This window comes from Strongylocentrotus purpuratus, unplaced genomic scaffold (genome assembly GCF_000002235.5).
Source record: "Strongylocentrotus purpuratus isolate Spur 01 unplaced genomic scaffold, Spur_5.0 spur5_scaffold_9, whole genome shotgun sequence".
Taxonomy (NCBI): domain Eukaryota; kingdom Metazoa; phylum Echinodermata; class Echinoidea; order Camarodonta; family Strongylocentrotidae; genus Strongylocentrotus; species Strongylocentrotus purpuratus.
The window spans coordinates 31,004,140-31,031,170 of record NW_022145615.1 but is presented as its reverse complement, the minus strand read 5'-3'; the positions used below and the strand labels follow the sequence as shown (position 1 = coordinate 31,031,170).

The 27,031-nt window shown below is 36.9% G+C and overlaps 1 protein-coding gene across 1 annotated transcript; it reads right to left on the bottom strand.

Annotated features, from left to right (window-relative positions):
* Positions 1-165: 165 nt before the first annotated feature.
* On the bottom strand, positions 166-26,146 carry LOC100888768. The gene is made up of 4 exons (XM_003726073.3): positions 25,455-26,146; positions 5,428-6,573; positions 4,944-5,029; positions 166-4,258 (listed from the first exon to the last, which is right to left on the bottom strand). Exons 2-4 carry the CDS (start codon positions 6,201-6,203, stop codon positions 3,912-3,914), a joined length of 1,209 nt encoding a protein of 402 aa, XP_003726121.1. The 5' UTR covers positions 6,204-6,573; positions 25,455-26,146; the 3' UTR covers positions 166-3,911.
* Between the last annotated feature and the right edge of the window lie 885 nt (positions 26,147-27,031).

The window sequence follows — 27,031 nt, the reverse complement described above, 5'->3', positions numbered from 1 at the left end:
GTACATCATTATCTCTATACATCGCACTAAAATAATACGTTCGCAATGAAAAAAATCAGAAGGAACTTTACAAGTGGGAGGAAGAGATTAAATTGACAATCCTGAATATTACTGTCAACATTGCTTTGCTACAAATAAAACTATATGATAGCCAACAGAATCACACATGTTTGTATTACAATATTTAATTAGCATTTAATTCGTATATAAAATAGCGATAACTGTACAATTGTAAATATGTGAAACATTATTTACGTTATTTCTTCAATCTTTCAGCTTTGTCAGTTTTTGTATTCGTAGATCTTATTTATGACTTTTTGTAGACGCCTTTGAGAAATGAGAATGTAAATAATTTTTATGTGCAACAAAAAGAGGGATTCTTATCTTAAATCATTTGTATCGAATGGACATTATACGGTCACATGACAGTGCCTTCACGAGCAATATCATATTATTGTCCATAACTTTTTAAAGATTTCTACTATCACGTAGCTTCGCAACAGTGATGCACTTACTCGTATACGGGGTTTGTTTATTGCAAAGATGAATTAAATTAGACGCGATGATTCTCGATATACTTGCAACTTATGAAAGAAATCCTGCGTCTGAATGAATTGTTACGAACATTCGTTTCTCATAACCTAGTACTCTCTTCTCTGTGTAACACAACAGCGTATAAAGCCCACCGCACGCTATGCGATTTTCCCGCGATCCGCTTTTCGAATAGATATCAATATCCATTTAGAAATCTTAATAAACGTCGTTTTCCTTATAAATTCACAATTATAGGTTCTAAATAATAATGAGAATACCAACATCCGAAATTTCGGTGCATTTAAAACACCTGGTCTGAATAATAGCCGAATCGGCCTCAGATCGTAGACAATCGCATTACTGATATGACGTCACTACAATTCGGAGCCGATCTAGCTATTCCTGAAAAAGGAAGCCTGAAATCCATTGAAATATAATTTTGTATTAATCATTATGACTATTCAAATCATCGATTATTAAGATTGTAGAGGTATGAAGGTTCATAACAAATGCTTTTGCAAAGTCCTCCAAACTTGCGGATCGTAGTGAGATCGTAAAGTGTGCGGTGCTGGGCTTTATGCATAGAACACACGATTGCGAAGGCTTTCGGAAAACCAACTCAAGTGCAATTGCAATGCCATATTGCATATCCCACATAAATCATGTTCGGATTACGTAATACCTCATTGTCATGTCCGCACATTTCAATATGTGTTGGACAAGGGTATTGAAATTACCTTAGGTTGCTTTTACGCCAATCTTTTCGATGTGTTCGGATACCTCATTTTTGTAATTATGGACTCTTGCAAGCATGAAGATACAAATATATTCACCATGTTCATGCATTTTATATTTTGGAAAGTAAATCGGGACCCCGTCTTAAAAGGAGTTGATATCAATCGCAACTTATTTGCGATTGATATCAATCGCAACTACTACATAAGAGACAGGAGACTGCAAACTTACGATTGATCGGAGGACTTACGATTGATTTGGATCAATCGTTACTCTTTGTAAGACGGGGCCCAGATTATTATGCCCTCAACATCTTACCATTACACTGATTATAGACAATGCTACTATTGTAAGTAAAATGATTTGTTTGATGGATTTGTATTTTTAAAAGTACATCACGAATTCGTCTACACTGGCTTGGAAGTATTTCGATTGTGGCTACAGGTATTATGTGATGACCACAATACGTAATTATCATATTGTATGTAGTTTTATGATTAAGATTAAAATGACTTGAACACTGTTTTTCTGCAAAAGGGTTCGTTTCATTTATTTTGTTTGAGTACTCTGAATTACCAAATAAATTTAAAGCAGCATTGATCACGCACGGGTTTTCATAACATAGATCCCGTTATAATTTTGAATCATAGATCTAGTATTCTAGTAAGTCTATATGGTGAACAAGGTTAATGATTTGGGTTTATTCCAGACAAAGTTATCTTTGCTTATTCAAAAATTGAATAAGTTCGAGCGATAACAAATGTCAAATGAGAGTGAAATACTTCAAAATGCTATATTTTATCCCACATTATCACCTCGATTGTCCCCCTTTTCGTGTTTTATTATAATTTACTAAATAATTTCCAGGAAAAGAAACATCGGAAATGGCTTTCAACCAATGAGGCATCACTCCACTACTTTTTACTAAAATATCAAAATAGTTCTTGAAAATGAGAACATTATCTACTGTAATTGTTGTGGTCATAGTCTTGCTTTCATTCAATCATATACTGGCAGAGCAATGCTTTAATAGTTTGTTATCATAATAAGGCAATTCTTCACTGCAAACGATGTATTAGTGAGGTTTAGTAGTAATTATGATTATGGGCAATTCCACATGATAATAGTCGATAACACTTTATAAGAGTCCGGTTGTTTTAACTGACACGATTGTTTCGAATTCTTATGATTTTCTTCTTTTTTTTTTGCACAAAAATCTTCATCACATGAAGTAAAAACCAAACTGTAAATAACTTAATGGACTGAAATGTTAGGAATGCAATTTTTTTGTTTGTTGCAAGTTTAAACGTATGAGGCCCATTCTGCGGCCCAAACTAACGTTACTAATATCGCGATGTTACAGTGGAAGTTGTTCAGCAACTTTCATCGTGACATCGGGAAGATAGTAAAATCGCGATGTTTGGACAGAAGTGAGAATGGGCCTCTGATTAGGACGTTGGTGCCGCGACCACGGTGGCGGTGATTCGAACCACGCATGATACTTTGTGATCCTCAATCCGGTGACTAAACCACTAGATCACATCACCTCTCAGGGATGTGTAATTTCGTTAGCACCTTTGCCAGTGGAATTGCCCATTATGAGAACTCGCCACACTGAGTACAAGTTGTATTTTAGTTAGATGAACCAATAATCGGATAACTATAAACAGTTAACTATCTACAAGAAACGTGGACTCTACCAAACCAAGCCAAGAATACTTTGATTATGGACTGCTAGCAATGAGCTAGTAAATACAAACAACTATTTACTACCCCATTGCATGAAATTCCATTAAATTGGTACGGATTTGAAAGCTGGAAGCGCACTGGTTTATAAAAATGGAGAATGCTTATAAAAAAAATAAACTCAAAGTATCATAGAAAGGCTGTATTATAGTAAGTGCTATTCAAATCAATTGGACGAAATTCATCACCTTGTCTACTTTTTCCAGCCGAGACGTTTTACAGCCTTGAAGCTTAGAAAGCAACATTGCCTATAATTTATGCAATGTAAAAATTTGATTCATAGTGTATTATCAAATCAAATTTATGCAGAGTCAGTTATAAACATGATAAATGTTGCTAGGAAGGGTGTAAAATAAACTTGATTCTTTTGTCAATGAAATGCTACAGGTGCTTTAATGTCAATGCAAATTGTTCTTGTGCCTTCACTAGAATTTTATAGAGAAGAATACGTTATTTAATTTGTTCATGCTAAACAAAAAGACTTGCCATTGTTGTCGTAAGTCGAAGAGTTTGATAGACAGCATAGACTGTTATCAAGAACTACTATTTATGCCAGCCCAATAGTTGTCCACGACTTTGGAACACAAATGGTTATCTTTCTTCTGACACTGTCTTTCAGCTGCTTTATTTTCATCCGTCATAGTTGTCAAATAACAGAAGCTACATAATTAATGTGAAAATGTCCAATCCTCGAATACATTGGGACCTTTAAAGATGACACTTTTCAGGGCTGTCCAATTTTTAAGAACATAGATCTGAAAAGGTGTATAGTTTTAAAACATCAATTGGAACATCAATTGGAACTCTTATTACCACTCTATTCTGAAGGAAGAATTGTATTATTTGGAAGATGAAGTACTGAAAGCTAATCTTGGGCTTGGTTTGGTAAGTCACCGTCAGACGAGCGTCGATAGATTACTGACACTCATTGGATCGAGAGCGGTATCGCCACTATCTGTCGCATGATTCGAATAGGCGAATCGGTGTCCATCATTGTCCGTGTGATGGTTGTTGTGATTTGAATACTGCTGGCGTTGGTTGCTATGGAAAGGTCCTCCGTTCATGCCGGTAAAGACACCCGGTGGCGGGGCGTGCCGCTTGTTGATCAACGACTGTTCACGTTGCCATAGATGTACGTTGTGCCCAAAACTGAAGATCATGAAGAGGATGGCCAACCCGATGAGGGCGCTAGACACGGTGGCGGGTATCGTTCGGAACTCGAGGAGAATGTAAAGTATAAGAGCTGTGTCAGAAGAAAAACACATACAGGATAAGAAATATTATATTGAATCTGAATTGCATATAACGTTGGAAAATGTTGAATCATTAAGAGTTGAAATCTTATTCTAATCTCCCAGCCCGAAGACAACAGTTTAACTCCAAAAACGCAAGCATAATATCTCATGACTCAGCCTTGCAACATACGTGATAAAGAAAACTGGGTTGACAGTTTACCACATTCGCTTTGGGTTATTTAATCCAGTATTTGGGGCAGATATGAATTACCAATCAATGTGATAACACTCAGATACTTTTTTTCTTCTTTTTTCCAAATAATTTGTTGTATTCAATCATTCTTGAGCAAGAACAAAACAATAGATTTGAACAAAGTACATGTTGTGACATATCAGTAAAATAAACATTGTTACATCAGTTGCTGTTACGGATGGTGTCCTCTACCCGATGTCCCCAGGTCCTTCGTTCACAACAACAGATTACACAACACACAAAGTGGTGATTTCAGGAACCGATCTTATTCATTTCGAGCTTCGTTCTTAAATACCAACACTAAACTAACTCATCCACGGGACGGTTCGAACAGTGTATCTAGAATCGGTCGATACACCCATCACAGTTGCACATGCCATTTATCTAGTAATACAAAGAATGTATTGCGTTTGATAGACAGAACCCGCTCAGATACTTACCGACAAGAAAGATTGGTATGGATACGAAGAACGAACAGACAGCGAGGAACCGTGAGCCAGAGGTATTCTTTAGAAAGTCACATGATCTGTCAGAATGACACAGGAAGCAAGACACATCAAAATAATATCCATCATGACTAGGTTTAACAAGAAAATAATTTTTAAATCCATTAGGAAGAATAAATACAATACACATGTGGACACAATCGGATGCATGTTCGTCTACAATGAAAGTAATGTATTTGAAAGTTTCATTACTAGTTTCAACAGTAAAAGAAACATATTATCCTACATTCCAATCCATGTACCCTAGATAACATGAAAGAGAGAAAAGGTAAGAGAAAGAATAAGACACTGAAAGGCATAGGGGTGTGAGAATGTAGAGAATGGCCTATAGCAGTGATTATACAAGAATGTGACCTCTCAATATCACAAGCAGTATTTGCAATTCATATGGAGTCTACTTCAAACTAAGAACAGTTACCTTTCTTCTCCTTGAGGTAGCTTTAACATTTTCGCCGTGAAATAGCTCTGTCCCGTGCAGACGACCACACAACATAAGTTCAGCATGAGGCAGAAGCTCACAAGGACCACACCCGAGTCTAAAATATCTGAATACCATCTGGTACCAGTCACTCCCTCTACGGCTCCATCAGTCAATATCTGGCTCTGCATTGAGTTAAACTGAATAAGTAAGACGATAGATAGAGATGTAATGATGATGGCTATCAGCGCTAGGATACCCATAGATGTGAGAGACTTCTCCACGCCGAATTCTTTACTTGTAAGCGTTGCGCGGGAGAGGCTGAGGCTGTGTGGTTTGTGCATGATTGTGAGGTCTTCTGTAGCGCTGGCAAGGCGCGAAGAACGTCCTTGGAGGACGCTCCCAACGCCGTTGACGCCGTTGATGCCATTATTCGTTTGACTGACGGATCTGTGGATGGTGGCGTGGCTGACGTGACTTGCCTGCGAGATCGGCGATGACGGCGGCAGCTCCATCATGAGTTCGACGTCGTTGCTGTTGTTTCCGCCGCTGTTGCTGATGTTGTTACTGCCGTTGTGGTTGTTGATGGCCTTCGGGCCGTCGAAAGTGTTTGGTGGCTGATTCATGTCGCTGAAGTGGTTGGAGTGGTTGCTGTGGTATTGATGGTGGTTGTGGTAGTGTTGGTTGTTGGTGTGGGTGTGGGTTGGACGTCTAGGGTGCATGTGATAGTGCTGACTAAGGTGCTGGCGGGGTAAATTAGCGAATTTGCTGATCATTTGGATGATCTTTCAGTAGCTCTTGGAGAATCTAAGTCGACAATCCTCCTCAGTTTCAGCAACATCAATCACGTTTTGCCTATCCACAGGGAAGCCAATATATAACACACTACAAAAATTGAAATGTACGTCAGCGAATGATCAGTGTCCTGTACACCATTAAAAGAAGACAAAATTCATTCCATCTGATGTTTATGATGCGTTGTCAGAATATCATCCTCAATCGTATTCGCTAGCTCATCTCGGCCTTAGGAACTTGATGATATGAAAGGACGCCATCTCGAGTTCTTAAAAGCAGCACACGATCGTGGAAAACATCCATCTATGAGTCAACGGATAGGACGTACATTGGCTGCACCCTAGAAGGAACCTGCAAATAAAAGAATACAAATAATAGATCGGTAAACGAAATAGTAGAAGTGTGTAAAACATATCAGCATTGTGTCCTACCTACCGTCACCCGATGTATTAAGTTCATTTTCTTTTCACGTCAAAAGTAAAATTACATACCAGTATAGAAAGTAATGAAATAGAACAAGACATCCCATTCAAAGGCATTTTGACGTTTGTTTGTTAACGATTATCTTGAGTTACCTGTTCATGTTGTATCATAAATTTAATCAAAGAGATAAGTCAGTAACACAAATTGGTTTATAATTATTTGAATATTATCAAAAACAAAACAATGTACCGGTAACTAAATACTTCATAGCATAATTTGTTTTTACATGACATCAAATTAACTTAGATAATTATAGTTGCAGTAAGAAAATTTGTATTGAATTGAACATATATCATTAAGTTTTAATACTTTTCCTAAAAAAACAAGTGATTTGCATTATTCAACACCTGGCATTATATTGTATAAGTGCTATTCAAGCCCCTTACACATCTAACAGATGCATTAACCCATATGGCCATTATCGACATTAGACAAATAACAATATAAGGTACTCTGCATCACGTCGAGATCACATTATAAACTACATGTATATGAGTGTGAGAACATCATCGCCACAAATATATGAACCACTAAGTCCTGTATTGAAAATCATATTTTATGAAGTGTGGAATTTGGATTTTATTGAAGAAAATCATTATCCATGAAATATAATGTATACAGGTTTCGTCCGGTGAAGAATGCTTAGCCGGAAATGTTGAAATTCACGGTCTATTTAACGTTCGTGAGCCCGACAAGTTAACTGTCTTTCAAACCACAAAATAATTGTATGGCAATCTACGGACTACGGGTAACATAATTATATTACACTGTATACCACTGCGATTCTCTCGTCGATCCAAAGTAAGCATTTTAGGTGTGGTTGAAACCAGTACCTGGGATATAAATTATTTAGAGCGCAACTAAACATGCACTGTATAAATATACATCATGGGAAATATAAGAGAACACTAGATTAACTGTTGTTATCTCAGTAATCAAATGAAAAGTATCAACTTCGCAAGTTTGCATGCACCTGTTTCAAAACAGAAGTGCAAATAAACATGATGATTTGATTGGGCGTGACCTGTATGTATCTAACGTCACTCGGTAGCCATGGTAACCCATCCTACATCGAAAGTTTGTCAGTGATCTTGATTTAAAAAATCGAGCTTCTCAAAAGACCAACTCCGGAATAACGAATTGCTACTTTACACGATGAATATTACAAATTTGCGGTTAACTTTAATATCATGCACATCAAAATGAAATATTCTATTCATGTTCCTTTGAACAGAAGTAAATTGCTGGTTTTAAATCATCACCTTTATCATCTAATCAACATCGAATATGCACATTCTATTTTTTCTTCTTTAAGCGGAATTCATAGTGAAATCAAGGAAAATTATCTCATTTTAACCCTGAAACAAAATCATGATAAAGCAAATTCTGATATATCAAAATTAAGACGGACTTCCATCTCCTCTCAGCAGCACAAGTCAAGTCAAGTCGACTGTCAGAAGAATCAAACAACCACAAATAATGTCCTAGACCTAGACCATGGACCTACTAAAATGCCTAGACCATGCCCAACAAGGACCTGTCGATTACCCTTCACGGTACCAGCGGCGTTATTGATTCTTAAAATGTACTGCACATGCCATTATTACTCTTCATCACTGAGTGATGCTGGCTTCGTGAACACAATCATGGTCATTGGCGCTAAATGGTCTTTAAAGTGAACGATTGTCCTATTATGATGGTTCATTGCGGATGGAATGCAATTAACTTTTCTTTTGTGGCATAAAGAGAAAAATCAATATTCCAGGGAACAAATGACACAATTTGTAGAGGACTCTTTCTGTAGAATGGACCATGGACCCTACCACAGGTAGAGACCATGAATGGACCTACCACGCTTCTAGACATTTATAGGGAGAACTATTGTACATGACAAGAGGGTCAGAAACCGGTGGTATATAGGGCATGAAGGTCGCGTGCCCCTAATAAAAATACGGGAAGGGGCGGAGGAGAGAAAAAAAGGAGAAGAGAAGAGGGGAGGGGGAGCGAGAAAGAGGGGGGGAGAGAGAGGGGGAGAGAGAAAGAAAGAGAGGGGGAGAGAGAAAGAGAGAGAGAGGGGGAGAGAGAAAGAGAGAGAGAGAGAGAGAGAGAGAGAGAGAGAAGGGTGTCAGATTGGGGAGGGAGGGGGTTTAAACAGAACATCATATACATGAACGGCAGCCGAATAAACGCCCTCCCACATTCGTTGCCAATTCGTTCACCGAGTCAGATCAGCGCCCACCTTACATAAATGTGTCACAGTTAGAAGTGATTACATTGGGCAGTTTGTTCAGAAAAATCTTGAAAACGTCAAATGAAAATATCATGTGCTTTATCTTTCAGACCTTGTAAACTTTGTGTCGGATTATGTAGGCATTATGGGGGGGGGGGCGCCCCTCTTTTTTTATTTATAAAAACAATACCGTGTGGAATGGCAAGAAAGGAAACAAAGTTGGTGCAAAGCAACAGAGTCGGGTCACAAAGATCGGTAACAATTGATTCCATATCATCATGAGAATATTACTACCATGAAAAACAACACCATCAAAAAATTGATTCAATGGAAATGCCCCCGAGTATTTAATGGCCTAACTTCATTTCATGACGGTATGTTATTTTGAGTTTTCAATTTCACCCCCATCGGGTTAGTAGTCAAACCAGTTTGGAGCGTTCCCTGCATGCTCGAGAACAGCTGTTGATAAGTATGAAATCATGGATTTATATGACAGGAGTGATAGCTCACGTATAGTGGAGTGGGAATCATAATGTAATGACCATGGAATATTATATTTTTCTGAACAGCCTGTACATCTCAATATGGAGTGACGGATTTCTATTACAACGTGGGATGATCACTTCAGGAAATATGCAGTATGTTATTCCACTCTTGGCCACTAAGGAAAGTTAAGTAATCATCTAAAGATTTCAACAAATATCTTCGATGGAATAAGAATGCACCCTCTCTTTCTATCTGTGTCTGTCCCTGTCGATCTGTGTCTCTCCCACTTCTCTCTTTCTCTTTTTCTCTCTCACACTCTCTTGGAACCCCTTTCTCTCCTATAACCCCTCTACCATTCTCTCATCATCACGATATTCTGCTAATCCACTAGTCCCTGCAAAAATGTATAATTGCTATATACTTTTATTGATCAATGAGAGGTATGACCGATCCCAGTACCATCCACTCTAATACTTGTACTTACGGACGCTCCCTCCAAGCAAGCCAATGATAGACAGACATTATGCACCTCACGTACGGATCATGATATCAAGTGCTAATATCAATACCGCCCATGCCTGAGTATGAAGACGAATTCTCTAAAATAAATGCATTATGCACTACCCATCTCCCGACTAGGGCTCCCCCACCCCAAAGCCCTTAATATACATTAAGGGCTGTGCCCCACCCCCTCCACGTCCGCCCTCCGCCGGACAGAGACAAGTATTCCCCTAACATTTTTTTCATGGAAATGGGTTCAAACTGTTATTGCCTTAGCGCCTCTGGTCTTTGCTGTTATTAGTTAGTTTCGTAGCTCCTAGTCCTCCCTCCTCAACTTCTTTTTATAATTTAAGAATGTAAAAAGAGAAAAAGAATGAAAGAAAGAGGGAGATAGAGGGAAGGGGGCATACTAGTCTAGAATGAATATAATGAGGGGGAAGGGAAAAGACAGTGACACCAAAGAGTTACTTGTAGTATCTCTTTGGTGATATAAAGAAAGAGATAAGTAGAGACGAAATATGTAAATAAGGACGAACGGAGAGAATGGAAGAGAAAGAGAAAGAGAGAGAGAGAGAGAGAGAGAGAGAGAGAGAGAGAGAGAATATATATATATATATATGAAGAGACAGTTGAAAGAAAGAGACAGAAAAATAGATGAGAAAGAGGGTATGATAGGTATATAAAGATAGTGAGAGAGTGTGTGTGTGTGTGTGTGTGTGAGAGAGAGAGAGAGAGAGAGGGATACAGAGAGAGAGAGAGAGAGAGACATAGACAGAGAGAGAGAGAGAGAGAGAGACAGACAGGCAGAGACAGAGAGAGAGAGAGAGAGAGAGATACAGAGAGAGAGATACAGAGAGAGAGAGAGACAGAGAGAGAGACAGAGAGAGAGAGAGAGAGAGAGAGAGAGAGACAGAGAGAGAGAGGGAGAATGTTCTCACGATGTACGATGACATTGTGGTTATTTTTTCAAGTTCACCAGCGTTACGATCATGTGAATCTATTCAATTTATAAATCTTATACACCTTATCCCCATGCAAAGATAGTGAATACAGTTAATACTTGGCAAAATACTTTCATGATCGTCTTTGGTCCGGAACTGAGAAATAAGAATACTCTATTCTCGACTGTTTTATGGTTTGTTAGTTTAGCTTTGTCCTCAATTTCATGGGAAGTTTGACCAAATTTGTTTGAAAAGAATCACGATTCTATATGCTACGTACCGTGGCGTGAATACACACAATATACACTCCGCGAATGAAACGCAATAGACAGGTGCATAATCTTGCTAGCAATACAAATCACATGGTTACATCATTCAATAGAATATGAATATTATCAAAAATGTACCGAGCTAATTCGATTATTTCAGATGAAGCTTAGACCACTTATTTACAAACAAATTATATAGTGGAATGATTAATAATGAATAATAAATGAGTACAGTTTTGAAAGGAAAAGAATTAATTCATTTTCATGCTTACCCAGCAAACTATGACAACTTTGAATAAGTAATAAAAATTAAGCTCTCCAAATACGTATAAAACATGAAATTGAATTCAGATGAAATTCACAAACATTCAGATTTTAATAATATAATCATTATATCGGCTATATTGTTTCGAATGCAGGATACTTTCGTCGCATGAACTGTCATTCAGACACCCTCGGTGTTAATAACAGTAAAATCATACCCACAACTAGGAATCGATCGATGGCTGATGAATTCAGATTTCATATGTATTATCCATGATATTGATTGTAAATGCAACCGGCTGCGGGAAGATAGATTTCGGTATAGCACAGACGTGCAGTTCATTGGACATAGCCGGGGCAATAAAAACGCACCATAGTATATTCTGTGCTAGGCTTTCACTGCCATGGAATTATATTCTAAATCAACACTTTCTGCGTATATATTAATACATGCAGTTGTCATGTACAGTAATAACATTTTAATTTTGAAATTAAGATACAGATTCACTTTACTGTATTGGTCCATATGTTCAAAAGCATACTGAGGTGCGACATTCGTTGGAATAGCAAGACAAATATAATTCATCAGTTTTGGGAAACATTAAATCATACTCAAGCATTTAGATGAATGTTTTGTTACATAGAAATAAAAATAAAACACGAATGTTTGAAGAAAAATATAGGTGGATGAACAAATAAGCCCAATTTTAACACCAATCTCACAAATTCTTTAATTCGGAAGTATGTCCCACAGGGGTAAAAGTAAAAGTATATTAAAACAACACAGTGTACACGCTTAAAGAAGTATACTTTTTGTAAATAGTAGCATAAGGAAAAAGCGTACATGTAAATATTCTGGAACAAAACACAAATAAAATATAGGTGGATGAAGAAGTTAACTCAATCTTACCAATGTATTTGAATATTCCTTCCCGGTCAAAGTCTATGGCATTCAATGGTAATTAATCCTTTAGTTTAAACACAAGTTCATGTATGTACATGTACATGTATTAACAAATAGACTGATGTTGATATTCGCCTCGCACTTTGAAAATAAACATCTCCTTCCTTCCTCCAAAGGGGATAAATATCTCGCAACACTTCCAGTTCCAAATTAAACCCACTGAAATCAATGACAGACTAGCATGATGACACTATTAGATCCCATTACTACTGCTAAAATATAATGCACTACAAAGTGGAGCACCAGAACGATACTTTTTTATGAGGAAAATCCTTTTGAAGCTGCACAATCACAGAACGCTTGTTGCAACACAAACCCCTTTTTCAGTATAAACACGTTTCTTTTCTATACCGAGTGTTGTCTGCGAACTGCTAGTCTTTTGTATGAAGTTTGAATGACGATTTCAGGTAAATACACAAGGGAGGTACAAATAAGTTCACACGACCTGTAACAAGGACTGTGTACATTGTTATTGTGGGAAAATGTATCAGTTATGTTTGACTTTTTTCATGAGGAAACTTCGGTATGCTCTCCTGAGATACAGTACTGTAGTTACGGATATTGTCGTTTTTACGTTTTGTGTATTCTATGCCGCCATGTCTCTATCCAATGTAATTATTTGATTCTATCATCTTAAAGCTGATTCAATGGCATTTCATCGTTTGTGTAGTGACAAATGATTATAATTTTATACTTCAAAAAAAAAAGAGAGCGCAAACATTTTTCTGGTCAAAACAAGATTGAGAATACCATAGGGGGCAGAATTACAGCAAACTGTATCGTCACAAGTTCTTAAGGAAACAGGAATTTAAAAAAGTGGGGACCATCACAGTGGCACTGGTTCACATAGTAACACCTGAACAGTTATTTTTTTTAGCGATAGTCGTGGACAAATTGAGGAGTAGTCCATTCTTCTAAGAGAAAAACCGGACAAAGCGGTGTGGCGTTTCTTTCATCATTAAACAACATGGAGATGGGGTGAATCATAGAAACACGAGAAAGCATGATTCCGGAGGGGAATACCGAATATCTTCTTAATGAATTCATGATATTCCAAATATTCGAAGGATGAGCGTTTATGATGCATGCTACAGGCCTATGTCACATCCAAGGCGGGCACACGTCAACATGAATATTCATGATGTCGACACGTGACCAAAGGCATTGTTTTACAATCATCGCTTGGAGACAAGCTTGTTTGTTTGTAAGGAAAAAAAGTATTCTGTAAAATAACTAACATTACTGTAGGCCTAGTGGATTTTGAAAAATACAAATGAAATAAAGTAGATAATGACCCTTTCTAGAATCTGGATTGATGCTTGTGCTCATTTGTTAAAATGGGATGACTGATTACAGGTATAAGATTGTTTCCTTAAAAAACAAATCAAATCAAGTCAAATCACTTCAATGAAACACAAATCAAAAATCCTGTTGCATCATAATAAATATACTGTAACTATACCAGTAAGTAAAATAGCGTGTGATGGCCCGTCCGATCACACCTGTGGGCCTATCCACCTACATAATACTACCTTGACATCTCCTCATTGAAATTCACTCTAAAATCTATAGGCCTTCGTCGGTGAAGACCTAAATAACATCACGCATTCCAGATCTATTTACCTCTCACACCTTTTGTTTATTCCCCTCTAGGATGGGTCGTGCAAATGTATTCAAAACTATAGTTTAGACCATCCCCTGGGGTTCTGTTTAGAGAGTGAGATGGGGAGTAGGAGAGAGAAAAAGAGAGAAGGGAGAGGGAGAAGAGGGAGAGAGAGAGAGAGAGAGAGAGAGAGAGAGAGAGAGAGAGAGAGAGAGAGAGAGATTGATGACAAACTATGAAGCCTGATGTACTCTACGTGACATCAAACTTTCATGTCAGTAAATAAAACGACTTTGTGAGAGATGAGGGATAATAATAATCCTTTCCGGTAAAGAAGAATCTCCTCTCTGTTTTATTTACCAATCAAAGTTCGAATTCGTCTGCGTTAATATTATGTAAATCGAGATCTATGCTCCATGCATTTGCCATTGAAGCATAGCAATCTGAAAAACTTCAAATGACAAATGAAAATGCAAATTGTTTGAAAATATGATATATTTTGAGCAAGTATAGGGCCATAGGCAAATACCTCATTGCCCATTGCAGCACACATTGCTCAAATAGCTGTTGTCGCAATTAGTTTAAAGATAAAGTGAATAAAGAGGTATTCATGTTGGTTAATAAAGCTCCTGTCATTAATTTTGTATCAGTTTATAATATTACGTAATTAGCAGCAGCTAAAAAGCTATGGTGGCTATGAATTATTGAGTGATAATGGGATGTATAGTTCTTAATTACGGTCATGACCATGGTAACGTTGAGCAAAGGGCTTCATAACAGCCTAGCTTTTTCCATTCCAAGTTTCAGTGTATTATCTCCTAAACTACATAATTTATGACCGTTAAATGATTTATTCGAAATACAAAACAAGGAAGAAAAAGTCGCCAGATTGATATACAAGCTAAAGAGTGAACGAATTTTTAAGTTGCTACTAGTACTGATCAATATTAAGCGCTTGATGTGAACGACCCCTTTGTCTAAGGAATGGAATCCCTCCACATTAAACATGTATGTATGCAGAGTGGTTTTCAGTATTTATACAGAAGGGGTTGACGATGGTCAGTTTGCACAAGGCTTTAAGAAAACAGTCATCGGGTTCCGCATAAGGACTCAGAGATCTGATATACACGAGGGCAAGAAAACAAGTGGATATGGATGTCTACACTTCGAAGATATATTCCTTCAAGCTTTCTTCAAGCAACACCAAAATCACAAGACTACCTTTCCCCTATACCGCCAAGTACTTGAGAAGGCATTTTCCTGTATTCATCACTCCTCCCAACCTATCTCATTCTCATTTCTTCTATCGATTTTAATTTTAATTTTCAATTTCAATTTATTCATGTTTCCAACAAAACATTACAAATCAATTACAATCATTTACAACAATTCAGGAATACATAATTATGGGAAACAGAGGGGTCCACTAAAAAGCAAAGCTTGTACAAGACAGTGTGGACACCTCAAATGATACCATCTACGTCGACATCTATCGTCCTTTTCCACGTTTATTTCAGCCACTTTCTTAAATGATAACTATAGTTAGGATACGTGTTGCATTTGTGATTATTGCTACCCAATGACGAAATTTCCTTCGCCTTCATCTTTCTGCAAAGTTAACCATCTATCACCACGTACTACTTTCCCCTTTAAATTTCCATAAGTATAACTTTTCTTTGATTAATAATGGTGCACCAAACTGCCCTGTTACTAGCATTGATATCGGGGAGGTTATAATCAGAATAATACCTTGTTGTTTTTCATTCTATAACATTTGAATGGTTTCACTCAATAGCTGACATGCAGGGGGTACTTTTTCGTTCCGGTGTCGGGGACAAGAGTTTAGAGCTCTGTGTTCAAATCGTAAACAACTATTGGATGCATCAATTAGAAACAATACTGAAAGACTTTGTTTTGAATTAAAAGATGGTGGTAATGACATAGGATTCACATGCTCTAGTTAGCGATTATCAATTTGCGATAACAGTGCCAACTTCATAAATAAGTCGCATTGACTGTGACTATCATACTAAAGTGGAATGAACATAATACATGTATATGCATGCATTACTTATAGACTAATATTCGTATATTACACTCCAAACTAGAAAGAAGCATTACCTTAAAACTTTTTAACCGATGAGTGACGTATATATCCCCAGCCGAGTTATTGAAAATACTGTCGTGACTCTCGGAGGGTAGAACTGAAAATGTTTGACTAATTATTTATTACTGAGAGGAAGGATCTAGTGATACATTCTCATCATTCTAAGAAGAAGAATAATGTTTCATTTGTTCTTCATCCTATAGACTCTAGACCAAACTTGATATGATATTTGAAGCACACGAGATAACAACAAAAAAGACTCATCATTTTGTTCAGGTTTTGAACAAATCTAAAAGAGGATCACGCCTTTTGGAGTTAGCTTTAAATAGTGAAGAGGTAAATACTGTCAGTCACTTTATACAGCAAATAAAAGCGCTAACTGTTACGTCATCTCGGGAGTTGGTAAGGACAAAAAATGCTGATTTGCGAACAAAATATTCAGGAATGTCATGAGGATTAGAATATAGAAAGATTTCCTCTTCAGAGAGACAGAGGATCTTCTTTAAAAGTCAATCCTACTTACAGAAACAACTGTGTTTGGGTCTCACAATGCGTTGGTTCCGATTTGTTATTTACAGTTGAACATTTTGGCAGACCTTGCAGCACTGGCGTACTGGTGGGGGGGGGGGGGCTTGGGGCGCCAGCCCCCCAAGTAAAATTGAACAATGACTTATTTTCAATTCCATATACAAGTGATGTATAAATGTTCGTGATATCACATGATTTGCAACAGAATGCTCGTTCCTCCATTTCTGTTGCAAACTGACACATTCCCAAATGGCGAGGAAGAGCATAGTTTTGTTATAGTCACTAAGGGGCCGTGGCCACTAACAGTAACACTAGTAAAAAAAAACTCCTTTACAGAAGCAACTGTGACAAGCACTGCCGGGCGTTCCATACTTACATCATGTAACCGTTGAGGGGCCCAGTGGGGCAACTGAATTTAGACAAGAACACGATACAACGAATCGTCTTCTTTCTCTGATTATTTAATGAAACGTTAAAGTTTCCGCGCTTCGCGCGGGATGGGCGAATATGAATTCAGACAAGGATTAAGAGTAAAAGTTTAATGAAACGTCAGAGTTTCCGCGCTTCGCGCGAGATGGGCGAAAATGAATTCAGACAAGGATTAAGAGTCGGAACCGGTACAGTGAATCGTCTTCTTCTCTAATAATTTAATGAAGTGTCAAAGCTTACGCGCTTCGCGTAGGAGGGGGGGGGGGGACTGAATTCAGACAAGAACACGATACAATGAATCGTCTTCTTTCTCTAATAATTTAATGAAGTGTCAAAGCTTCCGCGAAGAGCGCGGGAGGGGGAACTGAATTCAGACAAGAACATGATACAACGAATCGTCTTCTTTCTCTAGTAATGAAACGTAAAAGCTTCCGCGCTTCGCTTCGCGCGGGATGGGCGAAAATTAATTTAGACAAGGATTAAGAGTAATAATTTATTGAAACGTAAAAGGTTCCACGCTTCGCGCGAGATGGGCGAAAATGAATTCAGACCAGGATTTCAGTTCAGTATTTATTTAATTCCATAGTAAAAAAACAAAAACGGTGACATCAAAATATTACTTTTACATAAATATGATTAACATAGTACAATATTGACAGTAAAAACAAACAAATAGGAATTAGGTTGCTGTATAAAAACCCTAGAGGGTTTGTCTGGACAGCCACCTGAAAAAAAAAAACAGTATAGGAATCATACAAATGATATATGGTATTTGAATAAACAATAACAAAATATAACAAAACAAAACTAATCAAAGTAGAACATAAGCAAAAACAAAAACATACATGTAGACCGCACAACCCTAAACAAATTTGCATTGTGGAGTAATTGAGTGTTTTTATGATGTAAGATTATTAGAAATAAGATATAATTTAAGCTTTCTTTTAAATGAGTTCAGGCTATTAATAGAAGTAATGTCTGACGGTAAGGAATTCCATACAGAAGGAGCTTTGTGTCTAAAAGAGTGTAATTCATATTGTTTTGTAATAGCAGATAAATAATAATTCATTTTGTTTCGAGTATTATAATTATGAACTGAACAGTTTAAAGTTAACATAATGCATAAATTATTGGGTAATAAGCCAAGCTTGTGTTTAAAAAGTAGTATTGCATTAAAATAGTTATTTAATTTATAAATGTTCAGTATGCTTAACTTTATGAATAAGGGTTTAGTATGTGCCAAGTATGAAGATGATGAGGCAATTCTAACAAATCTCTTTTGTAATATAAAAATGGCTTCCAATTTGGAAGAATATGTATTAGCCCATACAACATTAGAGTATGATAAGTAGGGCAGGACTAAAGTATTATACAATGTTATAAGAATGCATTTTGGTAGGATATGGCATAATTTGCTGATGACACCGATATTCTGTGATAGCTTCTTTCTGACATAAGAGATGTGAGTCTTCCATGATAAATCATGATCAATGTAAACACCCAGAAATTTTGTACAATATACACGTTCAATTGATGAATTATTGAGTTTCACAACTAAGTTTTGCAAAGTACTATACTTTTGTTTCTGTTTCACAGTATAAAATAACATATAATTTGATTTATCTATATTTAATGTAAGTTTATTGGCATTAAACCATTTAGAGACCTTTAGTAGTTCGTTATTTAAATTAGTTGACAATGATAAATGATCATCTGTTGAGTATAAGATATTGGTGTCATCAGCAAACAATATAAATTTTAATATTTTAGAACAATTTGGGAGGTCGTTGATAAACAATAGAAATAACAAAGGACCTAGAATCGATCCTTGAGGAACACCAAATGAAATATTAGAAGAATCTGAAATGACATTGTTGTAAGACACAACTTGAGTTCGATTATGTAAATAACTTTTAAACCATGAATAAGGTAGTCCTCTAATACCGTAATAACTTAATTTATGTAACAATATTGAGTAATCAATTGAATCGAATGCCTTACTCAGGTCGAGAAAAACACCAACTGTATATAATTTATTTGCAAAAGAATTAACAACATAATCATGTAAGTCAATAAGTGCCATTTCAGTAGAAACATTTTTCATAAAACCATATTGAAATTCATTTAATATAGTATTTTTATACAAAAAATCAAAAATCCTATTATAAGCCAGCCTTTCTAATATCTTAGAAAAGACGGGAAGAACAGATATTGGTCTATAATTTGAAATATCATGGATATCTTTTTTTTTGTAGACAGGTGTAACTTTTGTTGTTTTTAATTTCAAGGGTACTATTCCAGATGAGAATGATAGGTTGTAAATGAAGCATAAAGGCTTCACAATACCATAAATAATTTTTTTCACAACAAGGGGACTAATGTCATCAATGCCACTACTACTTGATGAGTTCATATTTTTAGTAATTTCCAATATTTCAGTTTCTTTAACAGGTTTTAAAAATATGGTGTTGTTACATCTTCCAGATAAAAAATCAACAAAGTTATCATCTTGTTGTATAGAATTAGCCATAGAGGCTCCTATATTTACAAAATATGTATTAAAGTTATTAGCAATATCCTTTTCATCATGTACATCTATTCCATTTATAGTAACATATGATGGTAAATTCTTCTTACATTTTCCAAGTAATTCATTTATCATATTCCATGTTTTTTTCATATTTCCTTTAAAGAGCTGAAATTTAAGTTTATAATAGTTTATGCGTGCACAACGTAATATTTTAGTAACATTATTCCTGACCTTGACATATCTTTTCTTATTGTCATCAGTACAATTTTTCCTATACTTCTTAAACAATTTATTTTTTAATCTTATCTTTTTTAATATGCTTACAGTTATCCATGGCTTTTTAATAATTTTTCTTGTGGTCTTACTGTCTCCCATTACAAATACATCATCGTAAACTTTGGATAACATATCTATAAACATATTATAAACTTCATCAGTATCTGTACAGTTAAATACATCACTCCAATCAACATTATACACCTTTTCTTCAAAAGCTCTAATAGTACTTTCATTTATACGACGAAATTTACGAGTAGGAGTACATTGTGCATGAAATTTAAAGTGGGTTATTTGAAAAACTGGGAAATGATCTGTAATATCATTGTAAAATAAGCCAGAAAGCACATTTGATCCATAGTTATTAGTAAGAATATTATCAATTAAAGATGAGGATGTCTCTGTAACACGCGTTGGCTTATCAATTAAGGGCACAAAGCTATTCAAATGTATTGCACTCAAAAATTCATTCACAGAAGCATTATCATGATTCAGTAGATTAATATTAAGATCTCCCATTATATATACATGTTTATGTTCGATATTCAATTTTTCTAAACAAGACTGAAGGTGTTTATTGAAATCCATAACTTTTGATTGAGGTTTTCTATAAATAACACCGACAATAATATTTTTCCCTCTAGGAATAACAATTTCTATAAATAAAGACTCATAATATTCAGAACATTCTAAGATATCATGTCTAATAACAAAATCCAAAAGATCAGAAATTAACAAACCCACACCACCTCCTCTAGCATGTTTGCGATCATTATGTATAAACGAATATCCAGGTAGGTTAAAAGTATGTGGTGTGTTTTCATGGATCCAAGTCTCTGAAAAGCCATAGATGGAGAAATCGAAATTAAGAGAAAATATAAAATCGGATATTGCATCAAAGTTTTTAGACAAGCTTCGAGAATTGAAGTGAATAATACTAAAATTTTCTTTGAATTCAAGTGCTTTTGTTAAGAAATCATCATCTAAATAATATTTACAGTCCAAGACATCAAGATTATGATCCATGTCATCAGAGTAAACATCTTCAATGTTTTGGAGATTATTTAAAAGTTGGTATGGGTAAGTAGTGACATTCCTTTTAAAAAGATGTTCAAATGCGATATCATCAGTATTATTAAAGGCAAATATGTTATGAAAACAAGATGGAAAGGGACAATTGCAGAGATCCTTTTCTAAAGAGGTACATACTTCAAGACATTTTGATTTTTTGTAAAAGCTATCAGATTGAGAACAACATATGTGGCAAGATAGAGTTTTAGGTTCCACTATACAATTACATATAACACAGAGCATACCTAAATTAAATTAAAAAGAACAAACAAAGCAAGCAATGACAACAACAACAGCAAACAAATCAGGTATGACACAGTATCCATTTGGAGTAGGTGGATTACAGTCAATTCATTGTTACTAGAGCCATTTTCGAGAGGCAAGAGTATACCATGACGTCATTTGTCAGTGAGTTATTATATGTTGAAGGTCATTATCACAGGTGATGAGTTTTGTGATACTTTTCCCTCCACTTGCAGGAATCAAGGCAATTATTCGTCCATCCGAAGACCATGCAGATTGTACCCCTTGGGTACTGCGTGTAGTTGCAAGCAATTTCTGATTCTTTGTCGTCAAATCTTCCACAATTGATATTCCTGTATTTTTTAGCTTCCTTCTTTTTTCTAATATTTCCTTTCTCTTTCTGTAGCTTGTGAACTTCACAATTATCGATCTTGGTCGTGGCTTCTTTGTTTCCTGTCGAGGATCGGATGTTGCAGTACTAGTTCGGAGTGCTGATACTGCTGGGACTACTTTTCCTACGCGATGAGAACGATCAATATCCCGCTCCACATCAAGGGAGATGCCAAGTGTTTCTGTGACAACCTTAGCTACCTCTGCATCTGTGTTCTCCCCTTTCACTTCATTTACACCAAAAATTCTGATACATGCTCGTCTTGAATATTGTTCCATGGTATTTAATGCATTTTCCAGTTTGGCGGTGGTGTTGTCACAGAGTGAAACCTTTCCTACTAATTTTTCCAATTCTTTGTTTTTCATTTCCAGTTTGCTTTGTAGGTCAAAGACGTCACCCTCAACTCGATCTAATCTTGACAATATCTCATTCATCTTCTTGTCTATAGCATTACTCACAACAGATGTAAGAAGGTCATTGAACTCTTTATTCTTCAATAGGTCTTTTATAACCAGACAAGTTACAGCTGCAGTTTGTCTGGTATTAAGAGACGGAACCGGTAAATGAATCGTCTTCTTTCTCTAATAATTTAATGAAGTGTCAAAGCTTCCGCGCTTCGCGCGGGAGGGGGGGGGGGGGGGGGGCGGGGGAACTGAATTCAGACAAGAACACGATACAACGAATCGTCTTCTTTCTCTAATAATTTAGTGAAACGTGACAGCTTCCGCGCTTCCAGGAAGTGCCTGAAAATGCTTCTAATTCGGTTCTAAAATTGCAAATGCTTCTTACCAGAACCCCCTCCCAGACCCACCCCCGCTTGGTCGCTCCACTCCCTTGCCGCTAAAGCCTCATTCTGTCGCTTCATCGTTTTACATATATTTAACCCCACGCCATTTTGTGCCCCACCCCCCCCCCGGTAAGAAATTCCTGGATCCGCCACTGATGCCCATACCCCTTGAGCTTCGGGGGCTCCGCCCCTTGACCCCCGCCGGGGCTTTGCCCCTAGACCCTACTTTGTGAAACGTTCAGCGGGGCCTGCATGTTAGAGTGGGGTGCTGCGGATTTTTTTTGTCAGCCCCCCCAAACGTTTTTGCTCATTACGCCACTGCCTTGCAGTGATTATAGTGATATGTGACTTCATTATACAAACTAAAGAAAAACAACAATCTGAAAGTCCTTTGGCAAGATATTAGGGACTTTTAGATTCGCACGAGGACAATAGGTTTATGCTACGATCGACGTCCTTTTAATGCGTTGCCTTGAATGGACGTCACACGTATCAGTCCACGCAAATCTAAAAGTCCCTATTAATCTACATCTGCCGCTCTCCACCCACCTGTATAATGGGTACCTTGTAGAAATTCATTCCTTAAATGCTTTGAGCGACTTATTACAGCTGGACTTAAGCCAGGGCAGTAATACTTTGTAGGCTCCTTGAACATCCCCTGGGATTGACGTATGTAAATACTGTAGCTGTTTTTATTATTAATATAATAAGAAGAAGAAGGGGAAAAAAAAGGGGGGGGGGGACACTGTCTACATTCTATATAAAAATGGATGTTGATCAAACCTAACCAAATCCAAATGTACCAAACTAACTCATTTACCACGTAATGTTTTGCAACAGATTATAAACTATTTCCCAAACCATTTGAAGGTCTCTCTTAACGTAATCTATTTCTGTATGCATAAACCTACAAGGAAGAAAACGGCAGGACAATTTATACGTCTTCAAAGGAAAGCACTTTAGAAACTGAATTCGTATGCAGAAGATTTGTCAAACTCTCATTGTATGCATTTGTGCGGTGGACAATGGCGATCGAGGCAATAAGAGGCTTTTATGGTAAAACCCCTAGGAATGAGTATTTGATCGGAGAGACTGCATGATTAAAATCTCGACAATGGAATTTACGTTCTCTTGTGATTTATAACGAGTAACTGCCATAAACGAATGGAAAGGGCCAAAACATTGGGAAATACTTCAAACTCCAACTAATGCAATGTTTGGAAAGTTATAAATCGTATCAACGAAGCGATCCTTGAAGTCATTGGGAAACAAAATTTGACCTGAAATTAGGGAAAGCAAAAATTATTACTCATTTTATTCTGTCATGTTTGGTATGCAGGTCATTGTGTCAAATTGAATTACCTAAATCAATATGTAACATCAACGTTTCAGAAATGTAATTCAAATAGAACTTGCAAATGTGTATAGATTTATGGGAGTTGAACCGACTTATATTCGACATTCTAATAATCATCACGTACCATTCTAAATGTATAACCATTTTACAATTTTGCCCTAGAATATGACATTGTTGATTAATTGAATATGTGGCGAATGGTTGATGCCTGTACTGTCCATGAAACGTGTAAAGGAATTCCATCTAAATTTTCAAATGGTCATAAATATCTGGAGAACAATGCTACTGAGCAAAGAAGAGAAAGAAACATATTTCAACGCCTTCGACAAACAATCGTTCTTACTTCATGGTTTGTAGGTTCAATTGTTGGCAAGTTTGCAACTACCAAGAAAAATATGACAGGAACTCTCACCCTTGGTTCACAAAAAGAACTGTTTTCTTAACCTTCTTTCGATAACGTTCAACTATTTCTATGCTTAGCATCCAGTCATATGACAACAAATATTTCTGAAAACCTTCGTAACCGGGAGATCCCAGGTTCGAAACTAAATCAAACGGCTCTTGCCCTTTGGTAAGGCATTAATCCCCATTACCAAGTCCCTCGGAGAGGATTTAATGCCGTCGGTCACCTGGTTGTTTATGATGCTTTCTTGGCAGTATGCAGGTTAAAACAATCACCATCAGACATCAATCATCACTGTTTAAAACAAAAATAATTTCTCTTCATGCAAAGGAGTGGAAATCTATCTATTATGTTATGGGTCAATTTAGAGATCACAATCTTGGAGTTGAATCCACTTTAGTTTTATATTGAAATTCACTCCAAAGTCGTGATTGAATTACAATCTTGATCTGAGCATGGATTCCACTCTAAACAAAGTGACACGTTAGCCGGAAAGAGGGGAAAGAGGACAAGGATGGGGGGGGGGGGGGGCGCTGCCCCTTGTTTCATGACATAACGCTAGAAAGCACCAATAAATAGAAATTAGGCATATAAATTCTGCAATCATAATATATCGGATCATGGCATTGGTCAACGTGTTGAAAATTTGACTAACAAAATGAAACAGTCGCATGTGGGAGCTGAAAATATTTGTTTATTGGGAAACAGTCGTAGATTCTTTTATGACCGTCCGCTTCGAACTTGTAACTATTCGGCATAAAAAAGAAATCCCGGGTAAGCCTGTAATTGTCCAATGTTTGTCGTCCGTAAACCGCAAACGTGGCAAACGCAATTATGTGGTTATGCTGACAATTATCATTATGATTTGGTGGCCAGCCCCAGGGCAATGCAAATATAATATATATAATATATTGCTTCCACCCCTGAACATGCCCTTGGCGCGAAAAATAAAATCAACGTGTGTAGTAGTACTTAATATACGAGAAGTACATTTTTGTAGTATAGTATAGAAGTAGAAGTAGTAGTACAGTTGTAGTTTTTGTTTTTGAGGTATATAATAGTATAGTAGTAGTAGTAGTAGTAGTAGTATAGTAGAAGTAGAAGCAGTAAGTAGTAGTAATATATATAGTAGTGATATAAGTTCTGTAGTAGTGATAAGTGCTATAGAAGTGTTGTAGTCGTGTAAAATTAGACTACACCTTTTCATCTCCATTCTTACTTATCCAAGAGACCTTGTTTGGAAAGAAAACACATACATTATGAGCATTAATACGAGGTGAAAGAGACTGAAGACAAATCAAAGATATAGACAAAGCAAGACACGAACAATGGAAAGAGCATTCCACAATCGTCACCATGGAAACCTTACCTTCACTCAATCATGTGCTCCCGGTGATCGTCAAAATAGATCAAAGGTCATCTCAACTCTGAGACGCTAGAATCAAGACGACAAACGACCTCCGATCGAGATCTGCCGTCTTCTCGTGAATCCCGCCGAAAGGAAATCAAAATCCGTATTCCAAAAACGCTGTGAAACTTCCAGTGACGTTGCGTTTGTGTTAATATTTCCTCTTCATAAGCATTCCTTAAAGATGTTGGTAAATCACGTTTAACACATATCAATTCCCGACCAGATACTTAGTGATATGTCGTATCTATGATAACGTTCCTCGTTGCATTCGGCTCATGGTGAGCCAAGTTCAAAGATGAATAACCCGCGAGCATGTGGTCGCTGAGCGATGATGTTTTCCGACTACCTGGTATGCTGACCTCAAGTATTATATAGATCCAGGCATGCACAGGCGGACAGGGGAGGCTGCAGCGAGGGGACTCCAGCCTCGCAGGGGTTTATTCCTTTTCAAAAATAGTATTCCAACCGCTTGTCGTTTAAATTATGCCTTCTGTAGGAGAGCGAAGCAAGCATCTTCAACCTCTCTTTCGTTAGATGTTAATCGAGCGAAGTCTCCTCACTGATATACTCCACCCATCGGGTCCTCACGCCTCTTTGCAAACAGAAGCTTTGCTCAGGCTCGCAGTAAGCTATTCACGATAAATACCAAGAGCAAATCACCGTCTTTGAAATACCGTAGGCCCTCAACAATAGCCAGGCCAGCAATAACAATAAAAAAGGCGTCAGAAGAAATAAAAGAAAGGAAACGAAATCCTACCCGGCCCCTGCGCTTGATATGTGCAGTAAGCCTGGGTATTGTTACCTCATTTTCAAACAATTCTTTTTATACTTACCTGTGCGTGCAGTCGAAGGACGCGTTTTTGTTTGAATATATCATGCCTTCCATCTCTCCCTTGAATTGACGGTTGCTATTTTATTAACGCACATTGATCTTGAAATATTTTAATATTAATCTGTGTGGTTTATTATTGAATTGAATTGAATTGAATTACTCTGTGGTTGATAACTGTAAATCTTTGCTATATAAAGTGATTGAAAACAAGACGAGCACAATATAAGCGCATAATGCAATATTTGAAAAGGAGCATTCTATCGAAATACTGGTAGGCCCTATAATTCTTTCAAAAGGGCCAATACATGTATTTAGAGACTCTAACCAAATTTCACCGCAAAAATGAAACACGTGTGCAACTTGGAAATTTAGTGAAGTCTAACGGAGCATAATATTTTTGATCAACGATCGGGGAAACTGAATTATTGAAGATAATGTTGCTTAAAGTTATGAAGGGGAGTTAAATAGATTCTTCTCTTTTGGTTATATCGCAAAAGACATGTACCGCTTTCTTATACATCATCCTCGATCCTTCCATTTATGTAATAAGGAATCAAAATACCCATTATAGAGTATAGTATATCAAAAACATTGTGCAGATTCGTATTCGCTTTACAAACTATGGTGCAGAGTCTCAACAAAAACAACTCTTGGTTCTTGATAAAGGAAATGGGAAAATGTATCAAATTGTAAACCCTTTCTA

Coding starts and splice junctions, on each gene's coding strand:
- LOC100888768 (XM_003726073.3), bottom strand. CDS start 6,203: ATGATCAGCAAATTCGCTAATTTACCCCGCCAGCACCTTAGTCAGCAC. Junction 5,030..5,427: donor CTACCTCAAGGAGAAGAAAG/GTAACTGTTCTT, acceptor TCATTCTGACAG/ATCATGTGACTTTCTAAAGA. Junction 4,259..4,943: donor CATACCAATCTTTCTTGTCG/GTAAGTATCTGA, acceptor CTTCTGACACAG/CTCTTATACTTTACATTCTC.